At 35.0% G+C, this 15,149-nt stretch overlaps 1 protein-coding gene across 1 annotated transcript in view; it reads left to right on the plus strand.

Moving 5' to 3' along the window:
* Nucleotides 1-15,149, plus strand: part of LOC105216726 (high affinity cGMP-specific 3',5'-cyclic phosphodiesterase 9A) — a 226,243-nt gene that overhangs the window by 87,053 nt on the left and 124,041 nt on the right. The window contains exon 4 of the mRNA XM_054230854.1: nucleotides 10,764-14,201. Within this exon, the coding sequence (XP_054086829.1) occupies nucleotides 11,783-14,201 (2,419 nt within the window). The 5' untranslated portion in view covers nucleotides 10,764-11,782. The remainder of the gene's footprint in view (nucleotides 1-10,763; nucleotides 14,202-15,149) is intronic.

Raw genomic sequence — 15,149 nt, forward strand, 5'->3', positions numbered from 1 at the left:
TGCTAATGTTGAAGCACTTTATATACATTTGGAAAGTACCCTTTTGTTCACAACGTTTTCAACGGCTCTGATTTATTTTTTGGGGGATTCTAATAGCCCAATTCTTAAACCCAGATAGCTTAGGACTCTTTTGGTGTATCAAATATAATTTCATTGAAGCAGTCTTTAGTTATTTTGATGACATTTATATTATTATAATTTGAGTAGCGTGGCCACCTTTTTATTGTTTATTTCACTTATTATTAAATTGAAATAAATTAAAAAATATAAAATACTAGCCGACCCGGCCACACGTTGTTGTGGCTAAGGTATACATTAAATTAAGTTGGTCTAATCTTGGCTTCGGCGACGATGTTGATTACTCGAGGCCAATTTATGTTACGCAGCAAGAAGACAAATCACACTACTTTTAATTGCAAAGTGAGTGGTGATATTACAGGCAATTTTAAATAGTTTGGGATAATTGACTACGTCATCCTGGTATGTAGCTGTGTCAACTCTCCTGGACTGAAATTCTAAATTGTCGCATTAAGATCATCGATATCTTTGTTTTTTTTACCACAAATGCAGGTCATTCAATCAGTCATTTATGGTTGTCATATTGAGGTTTCATGCCAGGAAAACTTCTCTTTCGAGTCAATGAAGTGATAGAAATCTGTTGGAAATGTTATTAATCCATCGAATTGTCATCTGCGACCCTATCATTCCCAACTGCTTCTACAAACGCAATTTAATATTGTTGCAAAAACACCCATATGTTAGTTGTTAATTGACGATTCTTTATGTGTCGCCATAAATTAAATGATTTTAGGCATGCGATTAGCCCGTCAGTAACAGTTGATCCAGAAATAATTGGAAGAGTCTGGCGTAAATCACCTACTAACAGAATCCTGGCTCCACCAAAAACGTTCACCGACAATCAAGATCTTTCTAGGTAGTACATACTCCTCGTAGAGTATACACTTTCTAGATAGTACATACTCCTCGTAGAGTATATACTATCTAGATAGTACATACTCCTGGTAGAGTATACACTTTCTAGGTAGTACATACTCCTTGTAGAGTATACACTTTCTAGGTAGTACATACTCCTCTAGAATATACACTATCTAGGTAGAACATACTCCTGGTAGAGTATACACTTTCTAGGTAGTACATACTCCTCGTAGAGTATACACTTTCTAGGTAGTACATACTCATGGTAGAGTATATACTATCTAGGTAGTACATACTCCTCGTAGAGTATACACTTTCTAGGTAGTACATACTCCTGGTAGAGTATATACTATCTAGGTAGTACATACTCCTGGTAGAGTATACACTTTCTAGATAGTACATACTCCTCGTAGAGTATACACTTTCTAGGTAGTACATACTCCTCGTAGAGTATACACTTTTTAGGTAGTACATACTCCTGGTAGAGTATACACTTTCTAGGTACTACATACTCCTGATAGAGTATATACTATCTAGGTAGTACATACTCCTGGTAGAAAATACACTTTCTAGGTAGTACATACTCCTCGTAGAGTATACACTTTCTAGGTAGTACATACTCCTCGTAGAGTATACACTTTTTAGGTAGTACATACTCCTGGTAGAGTATACACTTTCTAGGTAGTACATACTCCTGATAGAGTATATACTATCTAGGTAGTACATACTCCTGATAGAGTATATACTATCTAGGTAGTACATACTCCTGGTAGAGTATACTATTCTAGATAGTTCATACTCCTCGTAGAGTATACACTTTCTCGGTAGTACATACTCCTCGTAGAGTATACACTTTCTAGGTAGTACATTATCCTCGTAGAGTATACACTTTTTATGTAGTACATACTCCTCGTAGAGTATATACTTTTTAGGTAGTACATACTCCTGGTAGAGTATATACTATCTAGGTAGTACATACTCCTGGTAGAGTATACACTTTCTAGGTAGTACATACTCCTCGTAGAGTATACACTTTCTAGGTAGTACATACTCCTGATAGAGTATATACTATCTAGGTAGTACATACTCCTTTTAGAGTATACACTTTCTAGGTAGTACATACTCCTGGTAGAGTATACTATTCTAGATAGTTCATACTCCTCGTAGAGTATACACTTTCTCGGTAGTACATACTCCTCGTAGAGTATACACTTTTTATGTAGTACATACTCCTCGTAGAGTATACACTTTTTAGGTAGTACATACTCCTGGTAGAGTATATACTATCTAGGTAGTACATACTCCTCGTAGAGTATACACTTTTTATGTAGTACATACTCCTCGTAGAGTATACACTTTTTAGGTAGTACATACTCCTGGTAGAGTATATACTATCTAGGTAGTACATACTCCTCGTAGAGTATACACTTTTTAGGTAGTACATACTCCTGGTAGAGTATATACTATCTAGGTAGTACAAAATTAATGAAATTGGTTCTGGAATTACATCAGCCCTCATATACTATATATGATGATTTTCCTTATACAATTGAACAATAGCAAAACTATTTTAACAAAGCAACAATGACAACCTTCAAAATATTATTTTTTTGTTTTCTCTTTATATATTTTTCTTGTCAAATCGAATAAAATTCTCTTATTATTATCTTCTTCGGAATTTTTCCATATTTACTCACTGCCTAAACTTTTCCTGGCTTTCCACGAATATTTCAAGACTAAAATTAGCCAGATCGGTTTGGCCGTTCTCGACTTTGCGAGACTAACCAACATCAATTCGATTTTAGAAAATTTTAAATTTTCTTCGCGGAAAGTTAAAAAAATTTAGGGGTTGACCACCCTTAACATTTAGGAGGATGAAAAATAGATGTTGTCCGATTCTCCACCCTAGCCGATATGCACGCTAAGGTTCACCAAAATCGGTCGAGCGGGTTCAGAGGAGTTCAATAACGTACACCGTGACACGAGAATTTTATATATTAGATTAGCTAAATTACAAAAATATCTCAATCGAAAATTTCTTAGCAGTGTTGCCACTGTATAAAAAAAATTAAGCAGACAAAATTTTATAAGTTGAATAATTGTATAAAGAAAATATTTTCAAAAATCAATATGAATGGAATTTTTTATAAAAAAATTTAAATAGTATTTGCATAATGTTGCCACATGTTTGCAATTTTTAATAATTAATTTAAATACGATTTTAAAGATACACTATTTATTACAATAACAGCTATTGAACCAACGAGTTTAAAAGAACGCATATTTGAAATGTGATTTGAGTAAGGTTGCCACCTGTTTGAAGTTCTTAATGACATTAAATTGTTAAGATAAGCGAATTTATAACAATATACATGGCAAACTAAGCGAATTCCTGTGGTGTGTATTTGCAAATAATTATTTATTAGAAATATATTCAATAACTTAGAGTGGCGTTGCCATCTGTTTAATTTTTATTTCTCGTAATATTAAATCAAAATAAATTTCATATTTATTTTTTATAATTACAACAACTAAAAACAAAGTCTCCTTTGAAAACAAAATATTGAGCTGTGTTGCCACCCTTTTCAAAAATTTATAATAACCAATAATAACCAAGCAATATTTTTATTATCAAATCTAAGGCGTTTCAGAAGTATTCTTGCAAAAATATATCAAATTAAAAATTAAATACATAATCTCTTAAGAAAAATACAAAAAATAAAGCGATTTTGCATTATTCCACTACGTATACTTGAACTCGAAAATCGCATAAATATATTCTTATTGCGAAATGTGTATACTCTTCATGTATGTACGTATATATATAAGCACGAATTTCACCCATTTGCATTCAATCAATTCAATTGAGATTTTCCCCAATAGCCATGTGGCCAAGAAAAATATTTATCCGAAATTTCCAACGGTTTTATTTATTTTTGGCGCCTCTCAATTTCCGGCAGCGCAAACGTTTTTATTGCCTTACGCCGAAGTGCTTAAGTAACAAATATGCATATGCAAATGCTGTGCACACGCACACACACACACACTCATGGTACATGTGACTTGGATATACTGAATATTATATATGTATATGTATCTATATGTAGAGTATTATTTGAATGACAGTGCAATCGTATTGGGCATTTGCATTGGCATCATTTGCAGATAAATAAATCAATTAACACTTTGCCCAGCTGTGTCTTTAATTTAATACATACATACCCTACGTACCATATATACAAACTATATAGAATATGTCAATATATAAATACATTATATACCTTACAAGAGCGCCTACCTTGCATACCCTCACCCCCTCTTTCTTTTTTATTGGCGAAAATCGCACACTCTGTTTACGCCACCTAGTGAGGTGCGATTATGCAAATGAGTTGTAGAAGCGGCAGGCAGCAGCTGCTGCTGCACAAGGCCAACTGTGAGGATAAGATTTTAAGCTTCACTGCACACTCAAGCGCTGCTATGTGCATTAAATTTTTATGCTGCCGCTAATGGTGTGCGGCTCTATGTAGGCATTGCTTGTGGTTTGAGGCTGTTCGTGGGGAGCGGGGGTTTGCTGAAATCAACAGTGTTGGAATGTTGTCAAGTGTCATTGGGGAATCGGAAATCTGCATTTTAGTGCTAAAGAAAAATTGAATATAAAGAATTATTTACTTGTGAAGGTATATTATTTTTTCATGAGGTTTTTTAAAAACATATTTTAATTAAATTTATTTTTTGACTGTAAATTTGAAAATAAAATTTTGGAATATTTTAAACACAAATAAAAACAATAAACATTTTGCAATTCTTAAAAAATTATAAAAAATATTAAAAACTAATACAAATAAAAAATAAATTCGAAATTCATAAATGTATTTTTTAAAAATTTACATTTTATTAAAATCAAATGATTCTTTAAATAAAATATTCCAATTCTTAGTAGAATTTTTTTATATTTTTTATCAATGAGATTTTAAATAATTTTTTTTTTTGTTTTTATATTTTTTATGGCTTTTATATTTTTTTTGGAATTCATTCTGAAATTTATTTTAACTTTTTTATTTATATACATGTTTTTTTCTTTGAAGATTTTAATTTAAGTTGTTGTTTTTTACGTAAATTTGAAAATAAAATTTTAGAATACTTTAAAACCAAATAAAAGAAAATTTTGGAATTCTTAAAAAAAATAACAATAAATATTTAAAAAAATATTAAAAAACATAATGAAAAAATAAATACAAATATTTGTTGGCTTTAATTATCAGAAAATTCGAAATTTATAAATAAACTTTTATAAAAATTTACAAGTTACTAAAATAAAACTATTTCTTAAAATTTTTTATTTTTTAAATTTTTTCTTAAAATATATTTATTTTTTCTTTATCTTTTTTGTTAACATTTTTTTTAATAGATTTTAAATAATTTTTTATTTTATTATTTTTGTATTTAATTTTTTAAAATAAATTTTTATATATTTTTTTTAAATTTATTTAGCATTTTTTTTAATTTATTTTATTTATATACATATTTAATTTTCTTTAAAATTTTTATTACAAATTATTATTTTTTTTTTAATAATATTTGAGCTGATTTTTATTTTTTTGTTAAATTCGAAATTTATAAATACACTTTTATAAAAATTTACAAGTTACTAAAATAAAACTATTTCTTAAATTTTTTTATTTTTTTAATTTTTTCTTAAAATATATTTATTTTTTCTTTATCTTTTTTGTGAAAATTTTTTTGAAGAGATTTTAAATAATTTTTTGTTTTATTATTTTTGTATTTCATTTTTTAAAATAATTTTTATAATTTTTTTTTAAATTTATTTTGAATTCTTAAAAAATTATTAAAAAACATAATAAAAAAATAAATACAAATATTTGTTAGCTTTAATTATCAGAAAATTCGAAATTTATAAATATACTTTTATAAATTTTTACAAGTTACTAAAATAAAACTATTTCTTAAAATTTTTTATTTTTTAAATTTTTTATATTTTTTCTTTATTTTTTTTTTAAAATTTTGTTTAAAGAGATTTTAAATAATTTTTTTTATTATTTTTGTATTTCATTTTTTAAAATAATTCTTATAATTTTTTTTTAAATTTATTTTGCATTTTTTTTTAATTTATTTTATTTATATACATATTTAATTTTCTTTAAAATTTTTATTACAAATTATTTTTTTTTTTTTTTTTTTAATAATATTTGAGCTGATTTTTATTTTTTTGTTAAATTCGAAATTTATAAATATACTTTTATAAAAATTCACAAGTTATTAAAATCAAATTAGTTTTTTAATAAAATATTTCAAATATTAGTTGAACATATTTTTTTTCATCTTTTTGGTTAAAATTTCTTCATTGAGATTTTTAAATAATTATTTAATTTTTAGTTTTTTTTTTTACTTCTGTATTTAAATTTTCTTTAACAGCTTTTATAATTTTTTTTAAATTTATTTTTTTTTTTACTTATATACATACATATGTTTTCTTTGAATTTTTATTTCAAATTAATTTTTTTTTTGCAAATATTATTTAAGTTTATTTTTATCTTTTTATTAATTTTTTTTGAAGATTTCCATAATTTTTTTTTTTTTGTATATTAATATTCTTTTTTTAATTTTTTTTGTTTTAATGCCTTTTATAATTTTTTTATGAAATATTTGTTTTTAACTCAATTAAAATTTTGTTTAATTTTTATTTTTTAATTAAAAATTTATTTTATCTTTAATTTTTAATTATTTTTTTTTTTTTTTTTGTTATATATTTTTTATATTTATTATTTCTTTTTAATTTTCATTTTTTAATTATTTTTTATATATTTTTTAATAACATATATATTTTTCTCAAACCCTCACATCTATAATACCATAAAGGCATCCTTACCTTACCCACTTCCATACAACCACAAATAGACAACCAGAAATAGCACAATCTTTAAGCACACACTTATGCCTGACATTATCTACTCGACCACAGCCATTGCAACAATTAATTTATCCTTGTTTGAGCTTAGCAACAGCATGCCACCGACGCTACGAAAATTTTCCTATCAACAATCGACTACAACTACAACAACAGTTACCATTATCAAACTTCGTGTATGTGTAGACAGAAATCTCGTCATTTTCTATTGCTTTGGCGATTTTTGCTTTAGCAAGTATACAACAACAACAACAGACTGCCATTGTCAACTGCTTATCTACACAAGCCATTACACAGCGATCTACAGTGTTGTTGAACAGCAACCGCATGAGCATGTTGAAGTCGATTCTTCAAATACATGCATATATATGTATTTTTATGTGTGTGTTTGTTGTATGTATATGTATGCCACGTGTTTACCGTTAGTTATGTATTTGTATGTATGTGCTTGTGTGTCTCAAATGTCTTACGACTCTTGCACATTTAGCTATTCGAAGTTTGCTAGTTGATTTTGACAGTTGTTGCTGCAGTGGCAATAGTTGTTGTTGTTGTTGTTGTCTTGGTTTTACTTCTATTCATTTCATTTGATGGCCTAACTTACGAAATGTAGACATCATTGCTCAGACACACACATATACATATTTTATCATTCATTTCATCTCACTCTCCCTCTCACCCGATCTGGCTCTCTTCAACTTGTTCACTTCCAACTTGTATTACACGGCCGGTTGCTATGCCTGCCACATTGTAGCTGACCCATTACTTCTTGCCTGAGTGTGTATGTGCCTTTTCAACGTCTAACACACATTTATGCCACTGACATGCTCATGTTATGTGGTTATTTCTATTGCTGTTGCTACTGCTGGTGCTGCTGCTGTTGCCAGGACCTCCTGTTGTTTCGATTTTGTGAAAATATTCACCGTACACATTCTTATCAGTTGCTATTTGGTTGTTGACTTTTGTTGGTCTGTTTTGCTTTTTGTTTTCTATGATTTTCTCCTTTTTTCTTGTTTTATTGCTTCGACCACTTGTTGTTGTAATTGTTGTTATTCTAGTTTTTAATGTTGTTGCTGTTGTTGCTTACAATTGTTTCTGTTGCCAGCTGGGTTTGTTGTTGCCATCAGTTATTCTGTTGTTTTTGTTGTTGTTGTTATTATTGCTGTTGTTGCCATCGTACGCTTGAATGGTTTGCACTTGTGGTTTTCCGCATGCAACCATACGAAATTTCTAGTGGCATCCAAGCCCTGACAGGCAACCGCATACAACAGCACAACAACAACAATAATGTTAGACAACAATTGAGCTATCAGAAGTTTTCAAGTAGGCGTTTGCATGCAGATACATATGTATGTATTACTTCTCAACTTTGCCAGAAGAGAAGAATTTGTAGAAGAATTCCATATTTGAGCGCAATGTTACTTGCAGTCCATCAATATTTGTAGTTCTCTCTATGCAGTTAAAGTGAATTGAGTACACATTGTTTTATATTTTTACAAATTTTGCAAGTTTTAGTCCGTTAAATGTTTGATATAAAATGGATACTTTGAGATTTCTAGAGATCATAGTTAGATTTTCTTCTATATTCTTCTTCGATAGTAAGCTGGTACACTAATAAGTCAAGTTGAGTCCTCTGACAATGCTCCTGACTGCCTGAAGTCATTATTATTTGCTACATGTAGAAAATAGTGACGCTCAGTTCATCCTTTAACCACCAAAAAGCTACTATATAATCGTTCGTTTGCTCAATAACCTATTGATTCATCCATTATCTCCACATCCTTCAACCATCGTCTCATCCTTCAACCAGTTGTTAGAAAGCGAATCCTAAGAAATGCAATCCAAAGAAACACTGTTCCATTTTGTTAACCTGATCAGAGTTGAGTACTCATCTTGCATTTTACATCATTCCATCCACAATCAGATCTCTATAGTGAATAGATAAAGCTCGCGCATTCTCTTATAAGCAACCTTTTACTGCGAACATTTCTCGAAGTCATTAGTTCGTCATTTCTTGAATTGTCGAAAACTTCAACTGTCCAAGAATAGACTACAAGTACGTAGAAGAAACCTACATCTTTTCAAAATTATCTGGGCTTCTATTTTTATACTGCTGAGCTCCGGAACTCAAAGCAGTCTTATAAAAAGTACTCAGAACAAACTCAGTTTGTAGTCGGATAGTCTCCAACCATACAAGTTACACTATCTACTGGCTTATAGCGTCGAACAGTGCGTGTATTCAACCCACTGTAGGATGACTAATCACTATAACTGTTGAAAGCCCCACCTTTCTGGAGCTCAAAGCTCACCAAAGGAGCTTACATCGTCGAACAATACCTGTATATTTGATTCAACCTCCTGTAGGATGACTAATCACTACAACTGTTGAAAGTCCCACCTTTCTGGAGCTCTAAGCTCATCCAAAGAATTGGATGTCGATCGCGATGAAGTTCTTATAAAAATAGCCGTCCATCCCATAAAAAGTCCTTTAATTCGAGTTCTTGCTAGATAGAGAACTTGATAAGAGATATTGAACTACTTTCCAAAGGATTGGTTTCCAAAGAAAAAGTGAGCTCAGATTCCTTTTAGCTGCTGGGTTCGCTGGATCCCTCAGGCTGCGTTCGGTTTTAACGATACCGACGTACTCATACATTTTTCGTAAAACTTACTTAATATAAAAGATAGGCCGTTTAGGTTTATAAAGCTAGCTCTTCTGTAGGCCGATTAAGTCACTCCTGCTTAAATTATAAGCCTCCTGCATTACAGCATTCCAACCTCGTTCGAGCAATAATTTCTACGGACGTCAGTTGGTTTAATTAGTTTCTAAAGCGTTTTGCTAGGGTAACCAAAAATTAGCTCAGATTCCGTTTGGGTCGCTAGAGTTAAAGATCCCACTTCGGTTTTAACGATACCGACGTGCTTATTCACTTGTGGTAAAATATGTCCCAGTTTGAGATTACAGGTTAATCCGAATCATTATTACTTCTTCATATAAAAAAAAGGATTTTTCACTTTATAAAGCTGGATTCTCTGTAGGCCGACTACGTCCGTCCAATTTAAGCTATAAGCCTGCGACATTCATATCTTTCAACTCTAATGTTTACGGAGATTAGAATAACTCGAACTACGGTAGTTTTCCAAAACGTCTCGCTGGGGTAAAAAAAGTGAGTTTAGATTCCTTTTGTATGATGAGTTCGCTAGGTTTAATAAATCCCTGTGTTTGAGTTCGATTTTAGTATTTAAACAGGTTCATCTATGGCTGTCAGTAACTCGATACCATAAAGTCTGTTTCATATGAATACGATTATGTGGCATTGAAAGGTTTATTTGTTCGGTTCTTTGGTTAATTAGGTTTTTATTTCGGCAAGTGATTTCTGAAGTTTAGACCATTCCCCATCGGTAGAGATTTGGTATGTGACGTGGCTAATACATTTTTGGGCGTGGGTTCGATACCTGACTATTAGAATTTTTTGTTAGTATTACAACAATAATATTCAGTTATATGCTGGACCTGGTACATCTAGTTCCACAACTCTTGCCAACCAGTATTAGTTGTTATACTTTATTATCCTCATCGCCAGCTATAACTCACTCTACTCTGACTGCAAGGTGTTTTATTTTTATCGACACTAGGGACACCATTGTCGTCCTCTTTATTATGAATGAGTGCTGTCAAGCGATTTGGTGCTTACTGGATAATTTCAAACTTATGCAAATGCGCTCACCAAGGGTTGGGTTGGCATATAAAAAATCTGCATAATTTCATGCATATTTTTGTCGCTGGATATTTCAAAAAATAAGTTTATATACAGAAATAGTGTAGCATATAAGTTGTAGCGCGTAGTAGTGTTAGTAATTTTGTGCAATAATTATTTATACAACACGTTTTTTTTTACACTTACAGATTTCACTCCGCGCCTGCGAAACACAAAATTCTTGCTGCCGAAGTGCTTGAAATCAACGCTAAAAACACTGACCACCACACGCTCTCTCTCTCTCTCTCTCTCTCTCTCTCTCTTTCCACGTTGAGCAGTGACATGGCGTGGCCGACAAAGCTTACAGTATTAACATAAGTCACACGCGTACATAGACGATAGTCAATTGCCAGCGGCAAGAATATGGAGTAGGCAAGCAACATGTATGAAACACTGGAGTTGTAGTTGGCGTTAAGTAAAGGCGAAATGGAATTGCTACAAAACATAGCCACTGCATTGTGTTCAAGAGAAATTGCATGAAAATTATTTGAAAAAAAAAGAGGATAACAAACTGAAAAGCTGGACAAATCAGAACGACGTATGCGAGTGCGTGTGTGGTGAGAGTTTTGAAATTTAAATGTTGCTATAAAATTTGCATATACACGCTGCTCTATATGCCACAGCTGTGAGTTGGCAGTGTCATTCAAGCGCACAAAGATACGCAAGGATAATTGCATAAATGTACGGCTAACTGGATGAGGAGCGGTTGCCGCGTTAGTATGTATGGATTACAGTTGTGTGAGTGCAAATTAAGTGTTAAAGTTTTGACAAAAATTAAATGAGGCGGTAAAAAAGTGTTGGGAAGAAGGCGAGTTCAAAAAAAAAATTTTAAAAAAATTTAAGTGGACCAAAAAACATTAAAGTGTTAGCTAGAAATCTAGAAAAAAATAAATAATTTAAAAATTATTATAATTAAATTGTGTAATAATAAGGAGACGTTGCCGCAAGCGCGCAAGTTTCATTTACTGTGCCTCGCGGTTGTCGCTAACGGCTAAGCGCGGGCGCAACAACGCACACAACAAACACGCACAATAGCGTTTTATAGTTGCCACTCGATAGTACGCACTCCTCTCAGCAGCGCGAGTCACTCACCTACTCACCTACTCACTCACTCCAACTCTTCACACTCTTGATTGCGCTAACGATCTTGCGGCTTTTTGGCTTATAAATGTACAAGGACAGCAGCTGCCGCAGCAGTACGCAGCCAACACCGCCAAAAGCAACGCCAGCAACAACAACAATAAACACAGCACAAATAACAACAACAACGTCAACAAACGCAGTCAGCGCGCCGCATACAGTTGTAAGTACAACAACAGCAGCAGCAACCACAGTAAGCGCCGAGTCGACAGCGAGCGCGCACGCCAGTAAAACGCCTGAGCTCAACGCGTCGCATAAATGTTTTGCAGGCAATACGGACGACATCCACTCAGCAATAACAACAACAGCAGCATCATCAACAGCTTTAAGTGAGCGCACAACGACAACTTCGGCTACAGCCAGCACCGCACACAACAGCCTAAGCAACAGCAACAGCAACACGCCCATCACACTTAGCCTCGCGGCCGAACATTTGGAGGCGGAGTATTATCAGCTCAGCTGCGCCTCAGATTGTTCGGTTTCGTCGACATCCGCATCCTCGGGCGCGAATACATCATGCAGCGGCAGTGACGATAGCGACGAAAATAGTGAAGTGTATACGTTTCGTGCGCGTCCCGCCTTCCCAGCACATCTCTTATATAGCGCGTCTAGGCGACGCGCCAACTTGCGACGCGAACAACACGCGGCGGCGCCCGGTGAGTGTCATATAGCGGCGTCGGCGGCGCTTGACACCGACAGTCGACGCGGCAGCGCTGTAAGTGGGTTGAGTAACGCAACTGGTGTTAGCGGCGGCAGCAGCAGTCGACGGCAGCGACATAAACATCGCTCCAGCATTAGCGCTGATGTGCGTGTGCTGCGTAAAATCGGTTATATTGCGTCACGTGTGCGTTTCTTGGCGAAAATATATGGTGATTTCAAGTTGGTAAACCCCTACAGTCCAGCAAAGCAGCGTAAGCAACTGCAAGATATTTTGCTGCGGCATTCCATACCCGATACGGATCGTAGAGGTGCAGCGGCAGCGTCTGGTTATCGCACAAAGCACGCAACGACGGCGTACGAGAGCGCACACGTTGTAGCGGCAACAGCGGCCGCAGCGACAGCAACAACTTTAGTCAGCCAACGCAGCTTGACGCCTGATAGCTCACTAACGAGCAGCGGTAGCGCGCGCGCACTTGAAGTTAGCGCTTGCGTGCAGGAAGCGCAAGCGCCGCGCCTCGAAGCAGACACTGCGCTCAGCTCACTAGAAGAGGACGACGACAACGACGACGACGAGGAGGAGGAGGAAGAGACATCTGCCACATTCACTGCGGGTACGGTGCGCCGCAAATCATCTGTGCTGGTAACAGGCGGCGACGACTCACTCACCGCGCAACACTCACTTGCCGTGCTCGAGGAGCTTTTGGTGCAATTCTATGAACAGCGCCAGCATCGCATTACTGTAATACGGCGCCGACAGCATAGTCGACGCGGCAGCAAGCGTGGGAACGGCAAAATCGCTGCCAACTGCAAGCAACCAGCCGGCGTACAGCCACAACAGTTAATCATTATGAGCGGCGGCAGTGCTGTGGGGACGGACAGCAACGTCGGACAACAGCTACTGCGCACAGACGTCGTCGATATCGAGCAGCAAACGAATCTACGCAATGCCAATAATTTATATAATAGTAGCGAAGTCACGAGCGATAACAGCGGCGTAACGTCGTCAAGTGTGTGCGCGACACAGCAACAGCAGCAGAGTAGCGCCTCTGCTGGCGTCTCGGTAAATATCGCTGCTACTGCATCTAGTCAAACCAAACAACAAAAGCCACAGCAAGCACAGCAGCAGCAGCGCAGCTATAGCAATGCTTTCCTACAGCCTTTCAGCATTGGTGGCGGCTGTATGGATCGGCGGCGGCGCGCCAGCGATTGCTCAACCCATCCCAGTAGTCAGCAATTGTTGCAGCATCAACTCTTGAGCAATCAATTGCAAGTTACGCTCAAGAACAACAACTACACAATTGGTGGTGGTAAATTTCCATATCATCGCGGCAGTTGCGGTGGCGCGGCTGAACACTTGTTGGCCGCCAATTCCATAGCCAATCGCTCGACTATAATATTGAGCAAATCATGCAGCAATGTGGAAGGTGCACCAATGGCACAGACTGGCGGTGTTGGCGGCGGCGGTGGCGGCAATGCTGATGCTATGCGCAAATTGAGTTTAGGCGGTCAAGTGGATGCTGCAAATAACGGCAATTTGGTGTCGCCTGCTGCGTTGACACCCTCACCGACCGCAAAGCAGCCACAGTTGGCTGCAACACAAGCACAATCACAATCACAACAACAACAACCCACCGCTGGCGGCCCGGGCAGCAATGGCAACAATGAATACAACATTGTGCAGCTAAATAATACAATCATACAGTGTCATTTCAACGATGAGGATTTTCGGGCGCTCGTTAAGGATTTGAAACGTAAAGTGGAGTATACCGAGCGCATGAATTGGCTATGTGAGTACTAAAGAAAATTTGTTTATTATTGAAAAAAATATATTTTATATTATTGAAATATTATATTTAACCTTAAAAATGTAGGCCGTCTCGTTATTGCACATTGAAATTATCACTTAATTATTATTTACACCTCAATATTACATTTCTCAAACGACCCTTTGATTTTTTTGAAGTTTTAGATTTTAACTGAAAAAAGGATATATGCAAGGCTTTTGTTGTAAGCCTCTGATTTGACTGAAACTCGCCAACAGCATGGCTACGAGCATTAGCGTTTCTGTTGTTTCATATTTAAAATACCACATAATTACTATTGACAACTCAATATTACATTTCTCAAACGACTCAATGTTTTTTGAAGTTTTACACTTGAACTAAAAAAAGGATGTATGCAAGGCTTTTGCTGTAAGCTTCTGATTTGACTGAAACTTGGCAACAGCAAAGCTAATGGCATTACACGTTCGTATAACATATTTCAGCATGATACGCTGAGGCATATAGTAATAACACTTGAAACTAGAAAAAGGATATATGCAAAGCTTTTGCTGTAAGCTTCTGATTTGACTGAAACTTGGCAACAGCAAAGCTAATGGCATTACACGTATAGTACTCTTAAAAAAATAAGGCTGTAATCGTTATTTCATATTGAAATTGCCACATATTACTATTGGTAACTCAATATCGCATTTCTCAAACTACTCAATGATTTTTTGAAGTTTTACATATCAACTGAATAAAAGGATATATGCAATGCTTTTGCAGTAAGCCTCTGATTTGGCTGAAACTCGCCGACAGCACAGCTACTAGCATTACACGTAATAATTACATATAGTAATTACACTTGAAACTAGAAAAAGGATATATGCAAGGCTTTTGCTGTAAGCTACTGATTTGACCGAAACTCGCCGACAGCATGGCTACTAGCATTAGACGTTCGTATAACAACTT

This window comes from Zeugodacus cucurbitae, chromosome 5, assembly GCF_028554725.1.
Source record: "Zeugodacus cucurbitae isolate PBARC_wt_2022May chromosome 5, idZeuCucr1.2, whole genome shotgun sequence".
Lineage (NCBI taxonomy): Eukaryota > Metazoa > Arthropoda > Insecta > Diptera > Tephritidae > Zeugodacus > Zeugodacus cucurbitae.